This window comes from Galeopterus variegatus, unplaced genomic scaffold, assembly GCF_000696425.1.
Source record: "Galeopterus variegatus unplaced genomic scaffold, G_variegatus-3.0.2 Scaffold772, whole genome shotgun sequence".
In the NCBI taxonomy this organism is placed as follows: Eukaryota; Metazoa; Chordata; class Mammalia; order Dermoptera; family Cynocephalidae; genus Galeopterus; species Galeopterus variegatus.
Genome location: NW_007726883.1, coordinates 133,532 through 150,546, shown reverse-complemented (window position 1 = coordinate 150,546; position 17,015 = coordinate 133,532). Strand labels below are relative to the sequence as shown.

Sequence of the window (17,015 nt, the reverse complement as noted above, 5' to 3'; positions counted from 1 at the left end):
GGTTGCGATCCGTTGCCGGACACGGAAAAAAAAAAAAAAAAAAAAAAAAAATCTAACAGAAAAAAAAACTAACTTAACAGGTGAAGATTGTTTCCTACTGGTTTAACTCCAGTGGGACAAGAACATCTGGTCATAGTTCACTGGGCTAGAAGGACTTGGTAAATGAGTTTGGGGTGATTGGATGATAACCCACCCCCCCCCAACGTTCCTTGCTCTGTTACTGTCCCCTCCCATTATTGAGCTTTGAATTGCACTGTTTTATTTCTCCATCTGGGTGAGAGTCCTCCCCTCATTTGTATGTTCCCCTCAGGGACAGCCATCACAGAGCTGTTGGCCAGTCCTGCCTGCCCTGGCCTAGGATTTTGACTGACCTGATTGGTTCTCACCAGCATGGCCACACATTGCGCTCCACCTATCCTGCGATTCTCACAAGAATCATTTTTGCTATTCTGATTTACTTTTCTCTCTCCTGACCTCCAGGCTCCTCTGCAGTTTGCTTCTTTAGACAACATCCAGGTGATTCCATCTCGGGTATTTTCTCTCTACCTTCCCCTTTCTGCTGGGGGACCACTCCCCACAGCTTATAGGTTCTTCTCCCTGTGGTGGGTGATAGCAACTTCTCATTCTTTCCTCACCATCTGGAAAATATTCTTTGCTTCTCTTGGTTTAAGTGACTTCTTGATTATATTCCAAGACCAGTCTTTTAGTCCCTCCTCACAGCGAGGCTAAAAACAGACTCTAATGCAGTCATTCCCTTATATAGCTAATGTCCACTAAATGAGATATAAATGGGTTTGTACCCCCCTGGTTTTTTCCCTAGCTTTTACTTCCTTTCTACTGAAATTTATTTGCAGTTTTTGAAAGGCTGTTGTTTGAGAACACAGGTACTTCTTGGAATATGGTGGATATATCTATTTCTAGCACTCTCCCAGCTAAAATTTCCTCCGAAGTTGTACTGCTATGCTGAAAATTATGGAAAATGTTTTTCTTTAAATATGTGCATAAATAAATAAGAAGCAAACTGTTGCTGTCTTTATTAAGCACATTTACAAATCTCAGCTATTTTCACTTTTGCTGTATTTTCCTGTGCATTTATGTTAAATTTAGACTGCTTCTCGGATGGATAGAAAGAAGAAAATTTTCTTAGGCCTCTTCATAAGATGGTTTTTCTACCCTATGTTCTAGTTTGTTTTTAAAGCTATTTATGCTCTTTAAATGATCCTGTTTTTCCACAGTTAAGAAACGGTCTGATAAAGCACTGCTTGGATTAGGGAGTACATGCAATACTGCTGTCTTCCCATAAGATGGCGCTATGAGAATGTGACATCTGTAACTTATTTTTAGTCATGTCTAACCAGGCGGCAAATTAAACTTTTGTAAAATCAAATATTTTTTAGTGGGGAGCTTGTTCTCCTGAGATTTGCTCTCAAACACTTGCCACCATTCTAATGCCTAGGGGAAGAAGCAAAGTGAATGTTCTAGCCACTTCCCTGTCCTAAATCATTACTAGCCATGTTAAAAACAACAAGGTGCATTTGTGGGACCTTTTAAAAAACAGGATTTCTTCTAAATGTGGGGCTTGTGATAGGAACGGTTAAAACAGTTTCACTCGGGGTCTCAGTTTCTTCCTCTGCACAGTGAGTGGACGGGACCAGATGATGCCTAAGGGCACTTCCATTTCGAATGTTCTGCATTTGAATTTGTTGATTTCCTTCTACCACACCCTTGCTGCCTCAGCCAGCACAGAAACATGAAGAAAAGATCGCCCATTTTACGCTTGTTTGACTCTATTCCTCTCCTACAAGTGCTCTCTTTGCTTGAACCGTCCCAAGACAAGCATGCCCAGATGTCCTGTTTTAATTAGGTTCCTTTTCTCTTTATGGCTTTTGCACAGGTTTTCCCCCCTCCCTCCCCACCCCTCAATCCCTAACCAATTTGCCTGAATAGAAGCATGTCCCCCTTTGCACTTCACAAATAGGGCTTTCTTAGTATTATGGCAGTAGTTTTTGGACTAAACAGATACTGATCTGGCTGGGGGAAGAACACAGTACCTGTAATGCTTAGAGGTGACACTTCTGACATCATGTATAACATGTCCAGTTAAGAAAACATTAGATTTTGGAGGTAGAGACTAAACTCAACTTATTTTTCCTTCCCCACTGGCCAGGATTCGTTTCCAGAAGTATGTCAAAGCTTCAGAAACGAAGCAGTGTTCTGGAGAGGACAATTAATTTAATTAAGGATGGGTTATCGACTTAGTAATACTCATGTTTAAAATTCCCCATGGCTAACAGTGTCCCTATTCCTGACACCCTCTGGGCAGTCTGTGGATGAGAAGAACTGTGGCTACGGTGGCTCATCCTCTTTCAAGGCCTGTCATGAACTGTGTGCACCCAATGACACAGAGGGAGCCTGTGGAAATGAAATGTCGAATGAATGAATTAACTGGAAGCTGCAGAGACACCCCAACCGATTCCCTCTGGGTTTGAAGCTCAGGCACGAACGTTACATGCAGTTCCCCAGGGGCACATCACATATGTCGTTTTGCTCTAGCCAAGGTGACAAAGGCAGGGAGGCATTAAGTACAACATTACCCTGCATCCGTTTTCCTCTTGTCCTTAGAGATTTGAAATCTTCAAATCGCCTTTGGTGTTTGTCTAGTGGCCTGGTGGTAGTGGTGGCGGTGGATTATTTAGTTCTCTAACTTCAACAACCTACCTCCCAAGAACACAAATATTTCACTGAATAGTTGTACTGTCCGATCTCTGCTTGAGAGAAGAAACTCCACACACAAGTTTCTCTCCCGAAGGGCCTTTAAAAGGTTAGCCCAGGAATCTGCTGAGTAGGTCAAGAGAGCTGTTGCTGCAGGCACTGTTGGGAGCCTTGTAGACCATTACAAGTAGCTCATGCATTGTCTTACACATTGGAGCGATGGATGGAACGGGATGATGAGGGAATATCAGATATTTAGCTGGCATCCACTATCTCTAAGGAGGCAGTATCAACATAGTGGTTAAGAACACAGGCAGCTGGAGATAGACTCTCAAGGTTCAGACCCCAGCTCTGCTACAGACTGCTGTGTGACCTTAGGCATGTGACTTCACTTCTCTGTGCCTCAGTTTCCTCATCTACAAAAAAGGGCCGATGATACGGTTATGAGGAGGTGTAAGTGAGATTATGCATGTTTTCTTTTTCTTCAGTGCTTGGAAGCACTCAACTGCTAGCTAGTGTAAGTACCATGGGGTGATTCAAAACAGAACTGATCGAGCCTCTGCCTTCAAAGAGCTCACAGACTACATGGGCTGGCCAATGGAATGTACGTAAGAGGAGCACTAGCGACCCAGGACAGTGCCCCCAGTACATTCAGACGCAAGGGCAGTGAGGTCGTGATGACCCAGGGTGGTTCGCAGAGGCTCTCACTTCCCATCAGGAGAGGACTTTACATGTCTAGAGGGAAGGGGAATGAGAACTTGAGTAACTTTTTTGCTTCTGTTTAGAGAGAGAGTGCTACTAATAATGTACTTTCATATTCACATCCTCACTGATGAGAGTGTCCTTTTGAAATAGGCAGGATCTAGTTACCCAGAGTAGAAACCATATGGGCTGTTTAACCTGACAAAGTCAAGTGGTGACCTGATGATAACTATTTGAGGTTTGAAGGAACTCTAGGGTGATATTTGAATATTGGCCCAAATATGTGTTCTGTCATGAGAAAAGTACCTTATGCTGGGAGACTGGCAATGGCCAATATAATTCTTACTACCAAGAAGGATTTCCCAGAGGCCTTAACATATGCCTATGAGTTGGCTCCATGTTTTATTTTTCTTTTGTTTTGTTTTCTCTTTTGCCTTTAAAAAATTAACTGCCTGAGGATCTAATGTATATAGCACAGTGACTATAGTTAACAATAGTGTATTGTTTACTTGAGTTGCAGTAAGAGGGTAGATCTTAAATTTTCTCACCACACATACCAAAAAAACCAGATAACTATGTGAGGTGATGGATTAGTTAATTAGCTGGTTTGTGGTAATCATTTTACAGCATATACATGTATTAAAATGTCACATTGTACATTGATGATTTTTGTCACTTGTACCTCAAGAAAGATGGAAAAATTTTTAAAATTCCATATAAAATTTCACTCATTAAAAATTAAATTACTGCAAAGGTTAAAAATGTTCATGGTAAAAAATGTAAAAGATATGGAAGGCTATAAAAGAAAAAAAGTAAGGCTTCCCCAGCATCTCCCTATTCTCACTTACCAGAACTAACTCCTGTTACCATTTTCTTATGTATCCATCACAAATTTTTCTGTACATATTTGAACATGTGTACAGTGTATGAAAGTAATGAATATGCCGACCCATTTTTACCACAAATGGAATTGTACTGTACATCCTTAACCACGGCTACTTGGATCTGTTTCAGCGTATCTTGGACTTGGTTCCATATCAACACAAATAGATCTACTGTGCTCTTTTAATGTCTGCATCATATTCCATCATAATATTCATTGCTTTTAAAATTTGGTTCAATATTTTGTCTGGCTAAGGAGAAAAGGATAGAGAGATTAGAAACAGAAAAAAAAAATTGAGAATTGGGGGAAAAGTATTGAGATAGTGCAAGAACACAGAATTTTAAAATAGTGCCATTAAATTTTTGCAACTATAGGCATCAGTTGAAAGAGTAGTTTTGGTTAGTGCTTTGTGAAGTAAGTGAAATAAAGGCAGGTTTTAGGTCTAAGCCACAGGCCATCTCTTTCCAACACTTCTGTAACCAGAAACCATGCTTAATTTACTAGAATCCTTTGAGGATTTAAATAGCACATGGATAGAGCAGAGCAGTGGATGCTATTTTGACTTTCAAAAAGTTTGGCAAGCTTTTAAACCCAAAGCTGTTATTAAAAAATAGAGTCACCATGGTATTGGGGAGCAGTGTTTTGTCCTGGCTCCTTACCCATGACTTGGAGATAAGACATTTTTTTAAAAAATAGAGCTTAAGGGGCACTTTTCTGAATTGCAGAAAACAATACAGTAGGGACAGCTGTGGACTAATTTGATTTAATGATTTGTAATAGCTTTGGAAGAGGGAGTACAGGACAAAATTGCTAAGTTGGCAGAAGTCTTTTCACTACTCCAATGAGGATAGTAAGCTTCAGGAAGACCCTTATTTTGTAGGAGTGGACGTAAAAGTGGCCGGCAGGCTTTGATATGAACAAATCCAAGGAAATATCTCTAGGGACACATTCCTGAAGTTCATTTCAGAAGATTTATAATGAGTCTTACCTCCTTATCTGTCAATAGAGTCTCTGCTTCAGGCAACGGTAGGAGTAAAGAAAGAGAAGATAGAGTTGGTGGTATGTATCATCAGGAGGTGAATGACATTTAAACAGATAACAATGTATGAACATAAAAGAGGTAGCCAGTGGTGAGCTGATTCCCACCAGATAATGTTTCTTTACATTTCTTTAAAACAGCCCCCAAAGGCACTTGGTATTTGATAGTTGGTGATCTGTATATTCACTAACTTTTAAAGTTAAATAAGCTGAATATGTTAGGCTACCATTTTAGAAGAAATGCAATCAGATGTGCACTTCAGCTCTTTTACTACAAAATATTTGTCTTCTCAGAGGATGGCTTTTAACTGTTTCCTGACCTCCTCTGCTACCGTGCATGTTTTTCAAAGCATGGCCTTAATACTGGCAGATAAATTATATCATGCAAGGGGACATCTAACAGAATCAGATCAGTATCTTCTGAAGTTGTGAAATTTTCAGTAATAAAGAGATAATGAATGCCCTATCCACCTCAGTGTAGTTGAGAAAATCAGATGAGCTGAGTGGTTGGTATGAAACTGCTTTGTCAAGTACTATGCAAAAGTGCAGTAGTATTAATTATTCATTGCACTTCATAATTCGGGATTAGAAACATAAATCGACTGGATTCTAGGAATTTATCCTGTATAGATATAAATGCAAATGTGTAAAAGTCAGTATGCAAGGATGTTCTCTGTAGCATTGTTTATATTAGCAGAATATTAGAAACAACTCAATTGTCCATCAGTTAGGGACTGGATAAATAAATTATGATATAACCATGCAGAGGAATAAGAACAAGGCAGTTCTATACGTTCTGACGTGGAAATATGTCCAAAGTACATATTTTAAGTGATAAAAAGTTGCAAGTCAATATGAATAGTATGATTACAATTTTGTTAAAATTACGTATTAGTATGTGTACATGTAAACCCCTACAAGTATATATATCAAACTGTTAACCACGGTTATCTCTTGAAAAGACAGGATGATGGGAAAACTTTTACTTTATTCTTTGTTTATTTCTGTACTGTTTGAATTGTTTACAATGAGCATTATTATTTTTGTAATTAAAAATATGAATTAAAAAAAACATGAATTTGTTCTTAACCCTTACAACCCCATCTTATTAAAAAAAAAAAGTATATAAAGAGAAGTCAAAAGACCTGTGAATCTTTCCATTTCTTTGAGAAAGCATTCCATTATCAGGGTGAGGAGAAAGTAAAAAAGAGCTCAAAACCTTTTTCCCTCTTTGGTAATGATGTTCTGACATTTCTACATGATAAAAGAGAAAGAAAGAAATGAAATCTGTTTCTTGTTTTTGTTTTCTGTTTGCTTTGTTTTGCAAAATGGGGAATAACTGTACGTAGAGGTCTGGAACCATGGGTGCAGCAAAGAAACCACCTCAGTTGTGAATTATTGTCCTAGTTGAAATTGGCAAAACCCCACACTGAAAGGCAGAATTGCCCAGGATTGTAAATATCTCTCCTTCCAGTGGTGAACATATTCATAGATACGTAGAAACTTCAATGCTGAAGTAAAGCCTATGGCTTATCCTGCAGGAACACATTAAAACCTTCCCTTGAGCTGGTGTTCTCTCATGGAGAACACAGAGGGAAGCTGACAAGCGTAATTTATGCTGCAAATGGCTTGAGAAAACCTCCTACGTAGAAACTCAGCTTGGAGCCTTACAGGAAATGGTGGGAGGAGGAAGAAGAGAAGGAAGAGGTAAAGAACGTGAAGAGTCTTTCTCCTTCCAGTGAGCAGAAAGCCCACTCCAAGTTAAGGGCCTTTCAGCATGCTTACCTGGCCCAGACGCTGAACCTCCCCTAGCACAGCTTTTATCATTCTGCTTTGCCATTGGCCCTTATTCTTCTAGACTCCCCACCAGACTGGGGGCACAATAAAGGCAGAGACCTTGTCTGTCTTGATCATTGTTGTATCCCAATACCTAGAAAAAAAGGATTTTGAGTTAATATGTGTTGACTGTTGAGTGAATGTTCTCCAATGCAAGTAGACTATCTGGGGTGGTCTAGTTTTGCACCGTGGGGTCATCCCATGGTTAAAAAGGCTGAAGAGAGCCTGTGGTCAGCTTGACTGTTGTTGCCAAATGCAGTCAGCTTTCACCTGGCTTGGGACTTTCTTTGACAAACCTTTTCTTTACCTTCCCCTTACAGATACAGCCAAAAGGCAGCGAGGAATGGAATGAAAAATCAGTTCAACCTCCATGAGCTAAAAATGAAGGGCCCTGAGCCAGTGGTCAGCCAAATTATTGACAAACTGAAACACATTAACCAGGTATGTGACATATCCAACAAAAGTGAAAATAGCAAAAAAAGTAAGAGACGGATGGTTTCCACTCTTTAAACTGTATTCTTAGGCTTTTGGTGAGGCAGCTATTGTTCATTTTCTTCAAATATTCTCTCTGCTAAAAAGGACTTCGGACCCTCATTTTTTTACCCCACTTTTAAATTATAAAGACAATATTGCACTATGTGAAAAAGCTTTGGAAATAGAGGGAAAATATTTCTCACAATCCCACTATTCTACCCTGACTGTATTTTTACATGTTCTCTTCTAATATTTGTCCCACACTCACACAGACTTTTTACATGATTGTAAGTATACAAGTGATTTGTAGTTCTTAAAATTAAACACTATATTGGCAGCACTTTTTCATTTGCCACAGATCTTTATATTAATCATTTGTCATGGCTGCATAATATTCCACTGAGTATTCATTGTAATTAATCAGCCTGCTTTTGCTGGACACTCAGTTTGCTTGCAATTCATCACCATCATAAATCAAACTACCTCTTCATATATAATGCTTTCTCCTGATCTTAGATTATTTTTTTAAGATACTGAAGTTATTGGGTCAAAGGATATGAGCATTTTACCACATGTCTTAAAATTGCTTTCCAATGAGAATGTATCAGTTTTCACTGCCACAAGCAAGATATGAGAGGTCCAGTTTCACTGAACCACTGCCAACTTCTGATTCACTGCTATGCACAGAGACACCCATGCATTGCCCTGACTGTACACATAGTTCTTTCTCGTGTAAGGAGTTTAGTAACAAGACACAAATAGAAGTTACTTGCACCATCTGCTTGTGATTGCTTTGTGGCTATGATTTTTTAAAAAGCCACCAAAAAGACTACCATATGCCAGAGTGACAGTGTTCCTGCCCCCTGATCCATGGGTGGGAGGGCCCTGGCACCAGTGACTTCTATTTGTAGCTTAGGATGAACTTAATGAAACTAAAATCCTTATGCCAGGACAGGGGTTTCTGTATGAAGGCATTGGTATTGGTTTTGTTTTTTAATGTGAAGTTTAGCAGTGCAATATTTGTGGTTCTTAGAAAATGTTTGGAAGGACTTTCTCATAGTGGTATATTTCACTACAATTGTGTTGAGAAAGTATTGACAACATGCTTGGGTGTAATTCTTCCAGGGCCTAATAAAGTGCTCTGCACTTAGTGAACACTTAATAAATAGTTGTTACTGGTGCTGAGCACATGATAATGGCAGTATTTACATAACGGATCCTTTCTTCTGTGAAAGCACAATCTCAAGTAGTTTTATCAAGCCTTGTTAGATATAGTAAGATTATTTCAAAGTGAGTCTGTCACAACGTAAAGCACTTATTGCTGAACCGAAGGCATGGTATGCTTCACCTGGAGACAGTGGTAGTATTTGTCTTCCAAATTATTTCTAAATTATCTCAAACTGAATGTAGGGACAATCAATCAGTTGGACCCCAGCACTGGTAAGGCCAAGATCTCAGGGTTCATCATTGTGTCCCTAATCCTAAATGAGGAATACTATCAACAGGTCTCTTTGGTCAAGAGACCTTAAGGAATGCCTATTGTGTGCTCAGCCAGGTGCCGGGTACTTTGGGGATTCAAAAGTTTAATCCTCTGTTTTTGCAGCCTCCTTGGGAGGGGAAGCACAAGTATAGGAAGTGGTTAAATAAAGACAAAGGGCAACCTATGATGAAGAGCCTGAGAGGAATGCTGTTTATCAGTTTCGGGTAGTATGCTTAGGCCTAGAGTGGGCTAGGCTGGTGCAAAGAAGATTCCAGGGAGGGGCAACTGTTAAGATCTGTCATAAACAATGAGTAGAGTTTGAGTACGTAAAGATAAGCAAGGGAGGGGCAATCATAAGCAAGATCAGACAAAGACCTGTGGGTGGAGCTGACCCTAGAAAAAGGGAAAGCTGCATCAGACATGGACTTCTATATGTCCAGCAGTCACTAAAAGTATCTATAGCAAGCCCTTTTAGCAAAAGCTTCAGGTATACTGGAAAGAATATGGGCTTTGGATCCACATGGATCTGAATTCAGTTATGGATATTACTAGCTGTATAGCCTTGGGCAAAACAGTTAATCTCTCTGAGCTTTAGTTCTCTCATCTGTAGTATTGTAAAGATATCAAAAGCTTCTGTGTGTGTGTATATAAAATATGCACACACAAATATATATTTATAATTGCATGTGCATGACAAGCACTTAATAAATGACAGTTATGAGGATTATGTTCAGGATTTTCTCTGTAGTCAGGACTTGAATTTGAGAGGGAGTTCCAGTACTTTTTGACCGTCTAATTCTGCTCCCCCAGCTTTGTATGGCTGCAGATCCTTATGATGAATCCCTTGTTTTCTCTCCCATATTGTTCCCTTCTTTTCCTTTCCTCTAACCTTCAGCCACAAAAGTCAAAATCAGCTCATGGATATGGAGGTGTGTATAGTCAGAGTAGAAAAGGTCACCATGACAATTCCCTTCTCCTACCTCTGGCCACGAATAAGTGTGTGAACATATTCAGTTTCCATACAAATACCATTGAGTAACCAATTAATTCTCATTGATGGACCAGTTTTACCTGTCTGAGTTGAGCTGTTAAAATTGGTTAGGCTCTAAACACCCACACTGATTTTTTTCTCAACTGTCTTGCTTTACATGGCCAAAACACATTTTTCTCAGACTTTAAACAAAATTTATATTTTGGCCATGATTCAATCTGAAAGTGAGATGCTTTAGAGAAGTCATGAAGAAGAAAATGATGATGATGATGATGATGATGATGATAATGTGTTAGATTTGTATAGCATTTAACCATATTCCAAAGTGATTTCTTGCTGTAAAGACTGTTTAGAAAAAACTCCAACTTGGAATTGTGTAAGGTGTAGTAGTATCATAAAATCATTCTTTGTGAGAACTCACTGTTACCCTTGAATATTATCTTATCCTTACTGCTCCCTGGGAGGTAAGTGACAAATAATGCTGGTTCCTTTTTTATAGCTAGGGAAACTGAGGCAAAAAGCCATTAAAGGCTGTGTGGGCATGCTGCCAAATATCCAGTGAGTTCAGTTGAAAATTCAATCAATCATCCAAATGTTGTTTCCCACACATTGCCAAACATCTGGATTCACTGAATGCCTGACTAAGTTGATGTAAAGTTTTGGTGATGGGGAGGTAGAATCAAGTTAACTTTCCCAAGTTCACATGTAAGTGAGTGGTGAATCTGGGAGTGTGATGCTATTTTCCTAAGTCCCTTGCTTGGTGCTGCATCTATTAAACTATGGTAACATGCTCCAACATACATATCTATCAATAGGGTCTCCCTGTCTATGCATGTATGGCCACATATGTCCATCCAGATGAACTGCAGCTAGGCCATTTATGAGCACATCCCAAAATAACTCTTCACTTTCATGTAAATTCTCAGCTGCCTCCTTTCCGGTTATGGTTGCTGTTGATAGCACTGAAAATAATATACTCACTAAGGGAATGAAGTAACATTATTGATAGTCCCACATTGATAGTCCCATGGTGTAACCTTGAGCAGATGGGTTCAGGGTCAGGCCCAGGCCTTTCCTGGGAAGGCCTGCAGGTGTGGAATGTCCTCCCCTCCTCCTTCCAAGCCAGAGTTTGTGCGTGACATTCCCACGATTGGAAGGGAGGAACTTTTCATGTCCTTTTCAGTTTCTAATTTGTGTGAGGATTTATTGTCTTGTGTTAGGAGAATTAAACTCTTTTAAGTCCTCAATGTCAGTCCTGGAATTTGCTGGGCCACGTTGTTTTTTTTAAAACCAGGTTTTGTTTTTGTTAGTGTTATTCTAGTCCAGGCTTCTGCATGGAGAGAAGACTCTGCAAATACCAAGAATGATATTCTTGGTATCACAGTACACTCTTACTCATTTGATACTGGGGGCCATTTATCCTCTTACCCCGTTTTGTTAGTAACATTTTTTCTCTCTTTAAGAGTAGCTATGTAGTTAGTGCTAATTTAGAAGTCCCTAAACTGCTATAGAAGTTGTTGTTCCCAAGAAAAAAATAGCCATTTATTATTTTCCCCATTTCAGTTCAGGTTCAAATGAAATTCCAGAAATTGTTTTCCTACCCATTGTAAACAGCTCAAGCCAAGCCAGAGCAGTCAATACCTGCCCATTTGGTGTCAGAGCTTTTCATTCAAAGTTAGATAAAGTCTCATCTATTTGGGATGGTTGAAACGTCCTGCTGAATGGTGGGGGAGTGGACGAGATGGCCTCTTAAGATTCCTTCCAGCCGTGTGATTCTGTGATTTGTGGCTCAAGGTCAGGCTTTAACCCAGCACCCTCTTGTGAACAAGCCTTGTGACTTTATTCTCTGCCATGCCACTCTTTTTAAAACACCCTGTTCCCAGGTCACCCCTTTCCACTTTGTAACCTCTCATCTTTTCAGAAGTTGTTCTCTTCCCACCAGTCTTCCAGCCTGGCCAGATGGAACTTAAACTTGCCCTTCCCCCACCCAATTCTTCTGTTCTTCTGCCTTGTTCTCATTAGGCTATGAAAACATTAAACTATAAAAACAGTTTTGCATTTATCACCCCTAAGTGTCCCTCCTCCAGGGCTAGATAGGTGACCTGTCTTCGAATCATGGTAACCATGTGACTCCATATAAATGAGTAACTCTGCCATGTATTTGCACAGCACAATTCAGTTTGTAAAGCTCTTTTGTGTACCATTAGATAAATCGATCTTCACAGTGGCTCTGAGAGGAAAGCAAGGCAGGCATTACTACCTACATTTACCAGATGAAGAAACTGAGGGCACTAGAAGGCTAGTGATTTACATACAGTAGGTGGTAGAACTAGTTCTAAAATCCAGGGCTTCTGATTTCATTCCCTGTGCTCTTTTCTTCTACTATGAAGACACGGCACACATTTAGCATGATCCATAGATAAAACCTGTACAAATAACAAAAGCACATGAATTTGTAGTCTAACAATTTCCAAGTGCCTAATATAGCAATTTCTATGTCTGAAGCTCTAAAATTGGCAGCAAAGAAAGATTAAGCATGTTGTTTACCAAATCTAAAGTGGAAAGATTCTTGGAAAACTAACCACCACATTGTATGGTATGAAAACCAAGGCCCTTTGTGGCATGGGTTTGAATTGCAGATAGCAGATACACTTTCTGTTATCTATCTCTAATTCACGGAATGACGTTAAATGGTCAAAGAAATTTTTAAAATGTAGAGCATACAGTGAAATGTCTCCACTTCCTTCCCCTCTTTAAACAGTGGAAAAGAATTTTTAAGATGCCTGGCAGACTCTGCTGTAATGAAGATACTAACTTTTGAAATAGAAAGATAAAAGTTTTAATAAGTTAATTAGTAAAGTTTTTTAAGTGCCAGAGTACTCAGGACATTCCTTAACATGTGATTTTAAAAAACCCAAAAATCTTTGAAATGAATCTCAGGCATGATAGAAAACACTTCAAGTAACTTGTTTTCATACTGTTTCTCACAGTAAAACCAGTGAGAGTCCTAAAACACTGGTGTAGTACAATGGTTGTGAAAAGCCAACATTGATCTAAGATTTTTAAATAAAAAGAGAAACCTATTGAAAATCAAGTTGAAATAAACGACCTTCCCAATTGAAGTTATGTCCCAGTGTCTGTCACACTTCTTCACATACAAACAGTGTGGTAGAACTCTACTAATTGTCATTGCCATATGGAGCCAGTGTGTGTGTGTGTGTAAGACAGAGTATCTACAATGGCATCTTAACAAGAACCAGTGAATGACTTTTGAGTCACAAAAGAACAATGTGAGTTAGTCTTTAAATACCAGACTTAGATTCTGTGGAGCTAAACATTATTTCATGAAGTAAAAGGGAATTAACTAATACATTTCAAAACACATCTATCATTTAAAAATCTTCTGTCATTTTGCTTAATATCCTGAAAAATAATTACGATGTCTGGTGGCTTTGTGGAGCATATGTTTTTAATATCTTAATTACTATGTACAGTTTAATAACACTGCACCAAGAAGAATTCCAAAGTATTTCACATTAAATTTCTTGAAAATGAACTATTTGCTATATTTACAATATACAAGATTGAAGCTACTTAAACTGGGTCATGTATTTTATTCTTTGCATATTAGATTAACTTACTCAAAAATGACAGATGAGTCAATGATGAGCCAAAACGTTGGTGGTAGCAGTGTTATGGCAATCGTGATTGAGCAATGGAGGGCAATTAACTTTTTTCACTACAGTATTGTACTCCTTCATAAGTTTCTTTTTTAATTAGAATTGTTAGCATTAGCTATGGAAAAACAAGTTCTACATAAGAAAAGGGAATTCTGTCAAACTATACAGGATACCAGGTTTATGAAGTTTGAAATACATGTCTAAATTATCTATGAAATCCACAGGGTCTCATATTTTATTTACATTCACCTAATGCCCAAATGCAACCCAATATTTTTTTAAATAAAGGGTTACAAATAGTTGCTCTCTACCCTCATAAATCTTTATTATAAGCTGTATATTGGTATATATATTTGTTCAAATACTATTCAAGAAATTTAGAGATAACCTTTCACCTAGATATATTTATGAATATGAAATCTTGCCTCTGGACTGTAAGCTCTTTAAGTGTGGGATCATGCATACAGTTTGTTTGCTGTAGCACCTAACACAGAAGCATATATGAGGATACTTTAGAAAGTTCATGGAAAGATTCGTAATTTTAATTTCATTTTTCCACAAACTTTGAAGTACTCTTAGACACTCAATATATATAATTTTTTTATTGAAGAGTAGATTCAAAGGTCTCAGCCTTTGCTGCCCTTAATTTATTTCTGAGTTTAGATTGCATTTAAGGTACTTTTCACATTCAATATTAACCAGTTTCTGTGCGAAAGGGCAGGATTACATAAGTGCAGGGTGATAGGGTCTAACCCTCTTATTTTGAAGATGAGGAAATTAAAGCTAAGAGAGGAAAATGACCTGTCCAAAGTCATACTGCCAGTAAATGACGATGCTGGGACTGTGAAATGAACAGATCAATATTCTATAGAGCCACTGCTCTGCATGCAAAGGCTCTTGTATAATGCAAACACACTTGCAAACATGCAATTGTGTTTTCTTGTTTTTATTGATTATGAATATTCATGAGATACAGAGCGGATTGTCACCTCTCATGCCCAAGATGTGAAGGCCAGATTCGTACTGGCAAAATACCCATTACCACAAGCTGCCTCTGTACCCCATGACCCCCACCCAATTATCCCCAACCTCTCTCCCCTTCTCCCTTACCCCCCGACTCCACTTTATATCCCAAGGTATGTTCTTTCTCTCTGTAAGTCCAATGCACCCCTGTCGTCTTTCTTTCCTTCCTTTTTTCTCTCTTAGCTCCGTACAATAAGTACTCCAAACCATGGCAGAAGCCCATACCTAAGAAGTTCATCTTTGGAACAAAAGGCTGCACAGCATGAGGCATAGACTTGCTAGTTATTTATCTCTTATTATGGATAATAACTAGGTTGTGTCATAACAAGTGTACCTCAGTGCCCACTATCTCATTAAACCCATTGAGCAATTGTTGCACACAGGCAGGGAGGAAATCTCTGCTGGGATCACTGAACCAGAAGCAGGCAGAGTCAGCAGGACCTGTTGCTTGGGCCTTTTACCCTCTCACAGAGTCTGACTCAAGCTCCTGTCCTCATTCAGGATCAGTCATCCTTTCATTTTCATTCCCTGGATCTCAATTCCTCCACTTTACTAGACAGCCTGTAATAATTTATCTAGTGCCTCCTCCCTCCTTCCAGAATAGCAAAATTAGCATCATATTAGTCAGTGGGCTTATGTGCCAGATAGCCCAGTTGTTTAGGGCGGTGTATGCAGATTATGTTTCATAGCGAATATGGGAGAGCTTCTGAGGGAGTAGTTCTGAGTCCCCCATTCCCATTTTAATAAGAGCAGCTCCATTTTAAAAAATCTTCTCTTACAGATTGGTCTTCTAAGTAAAATTTCACTTAAACAAAGGGTTCCGACTGCAAAAACAAAAATCTCAGGGTGCTCTTGAAGCTAACATTAAAGGTTTGATACCATGTGAGCCATTTCTTCATTTGAGTGTTCGTTCAATGAACATACTAAACATTGGCAACAAGCAAGGAAGTCACCGAATGTCCTCCAATCTCCATCAGCCACCTCCTAAAATGAACTGGTGGTCAAAATGGGTACCAAATGAGAGAATGTGAATGGCTTGGTGGTAACATTATTCCTATTGGAAGTGATAACCGAGGGTCCATGTTCTAGTGCTAATGAGCCCAAAGTGTCTTCATTGAGCCTGATGACCAACACAGCTAAGGTTTCCTTGCCTGTGTCATTAGGATTCTAACAAAATCCAATGGGAAGAAAGTACTGAGCTCTTTTGTCTTGAACTAACTTGTCTTTGCAGAGCAGACACTCTTGCTCCTGGATGGCAGTTCTATGCTAATTGGCCAAACTAAATGTTTGATCTTGGTTCTATACACCCGTGGTTATTGGAGACCTAACCTTCAACTGTATATTTATTTGACGCATGACCAGAGATGTTTTCACATTCTGTGTAGGCTCAGTGTTAGTGAAGGTAAAATTATAATAATGAGGTCTATTCTGCATCTCTAACTATATGCTTTCTTTACATACCAACCACAATGATTTTGCATAGCAACTGTTAAGTGGAGTGTCTCCAGCAGAGTTCTAATTAATGTCCAAAGTGAAAATTACATTATTATTCATGTGCACTAAATTTTATTGGATGATTTCTTAAGAGTTTTGAAATATGATCTTCTTTTTTTGTTTAATGAGTTGATCTAGATGTTTTCTTCATAGTCTGTATTTTGGTAAGTCATCCCTTCTCAGAGTAATATCTATTCTGTATTATGGGCAATCAGCTAAGAAGACCAAAAGAGGCTAAGAGAATTACTTTTGTGGTACTTCACAAAAAATGAGGCCCAAGTGCAGGTCAGTTATATCCCAGGGCACTGAAGAGTCTTATGGTTATTATCATGGTTTACTGTCAGTAAACTTTGAGGTATCATAACAAACAGAAGAGCCAAAAGACTGGAGTCAGGAAGTTTTTTACCCTCACCTTCAATAAGGGATGGAAATGGGATTGTGGAAACCACGAACCTGGTGTCACATCTTAGCAAAATTCTAGGCTCGATTCTTGGAGAGCGTAAGCTCTCAGCAGCAACCATGGTAATTACTAGGAGATACTGTAGGGTCACTCAGAACAAATCAGGCCATTTCCCCTTATATGTGCATACATGTGTATGTGCACATGCCTTACTGGATCAGAGAAATGGCACAGACATAGTAGTATGGGCAGATTTCAGAAAGATGTTTGACAGAGATTCTTATGGTTTGTTTTTAAACAAG

The 17,015-nt window shown here is 38.9% G+C and overlaps 1 protein-coding gene across 1 annotated transcript in view; it reads left to right on the top strand.

Annotated features, from left to right (window-relative positions):
- GPC3 (glypican 3) overlaps positions 1-17,015 on the top strand; it is a 426,680-nt gene that overhangs the window by 315,428 nt on the left and 94,237 nt on the right. Inside the window, exon 6 of the mRNA XM_008572275.1 lies at positions 7,492-7,612. Coding sequence (XP_008570497.1) covers positions 7,492-7,612 — 121 coding nt within the window. The remainder of the gene's footprint in view (positions 1-7,491; positions 7,613-17,015) is intronic.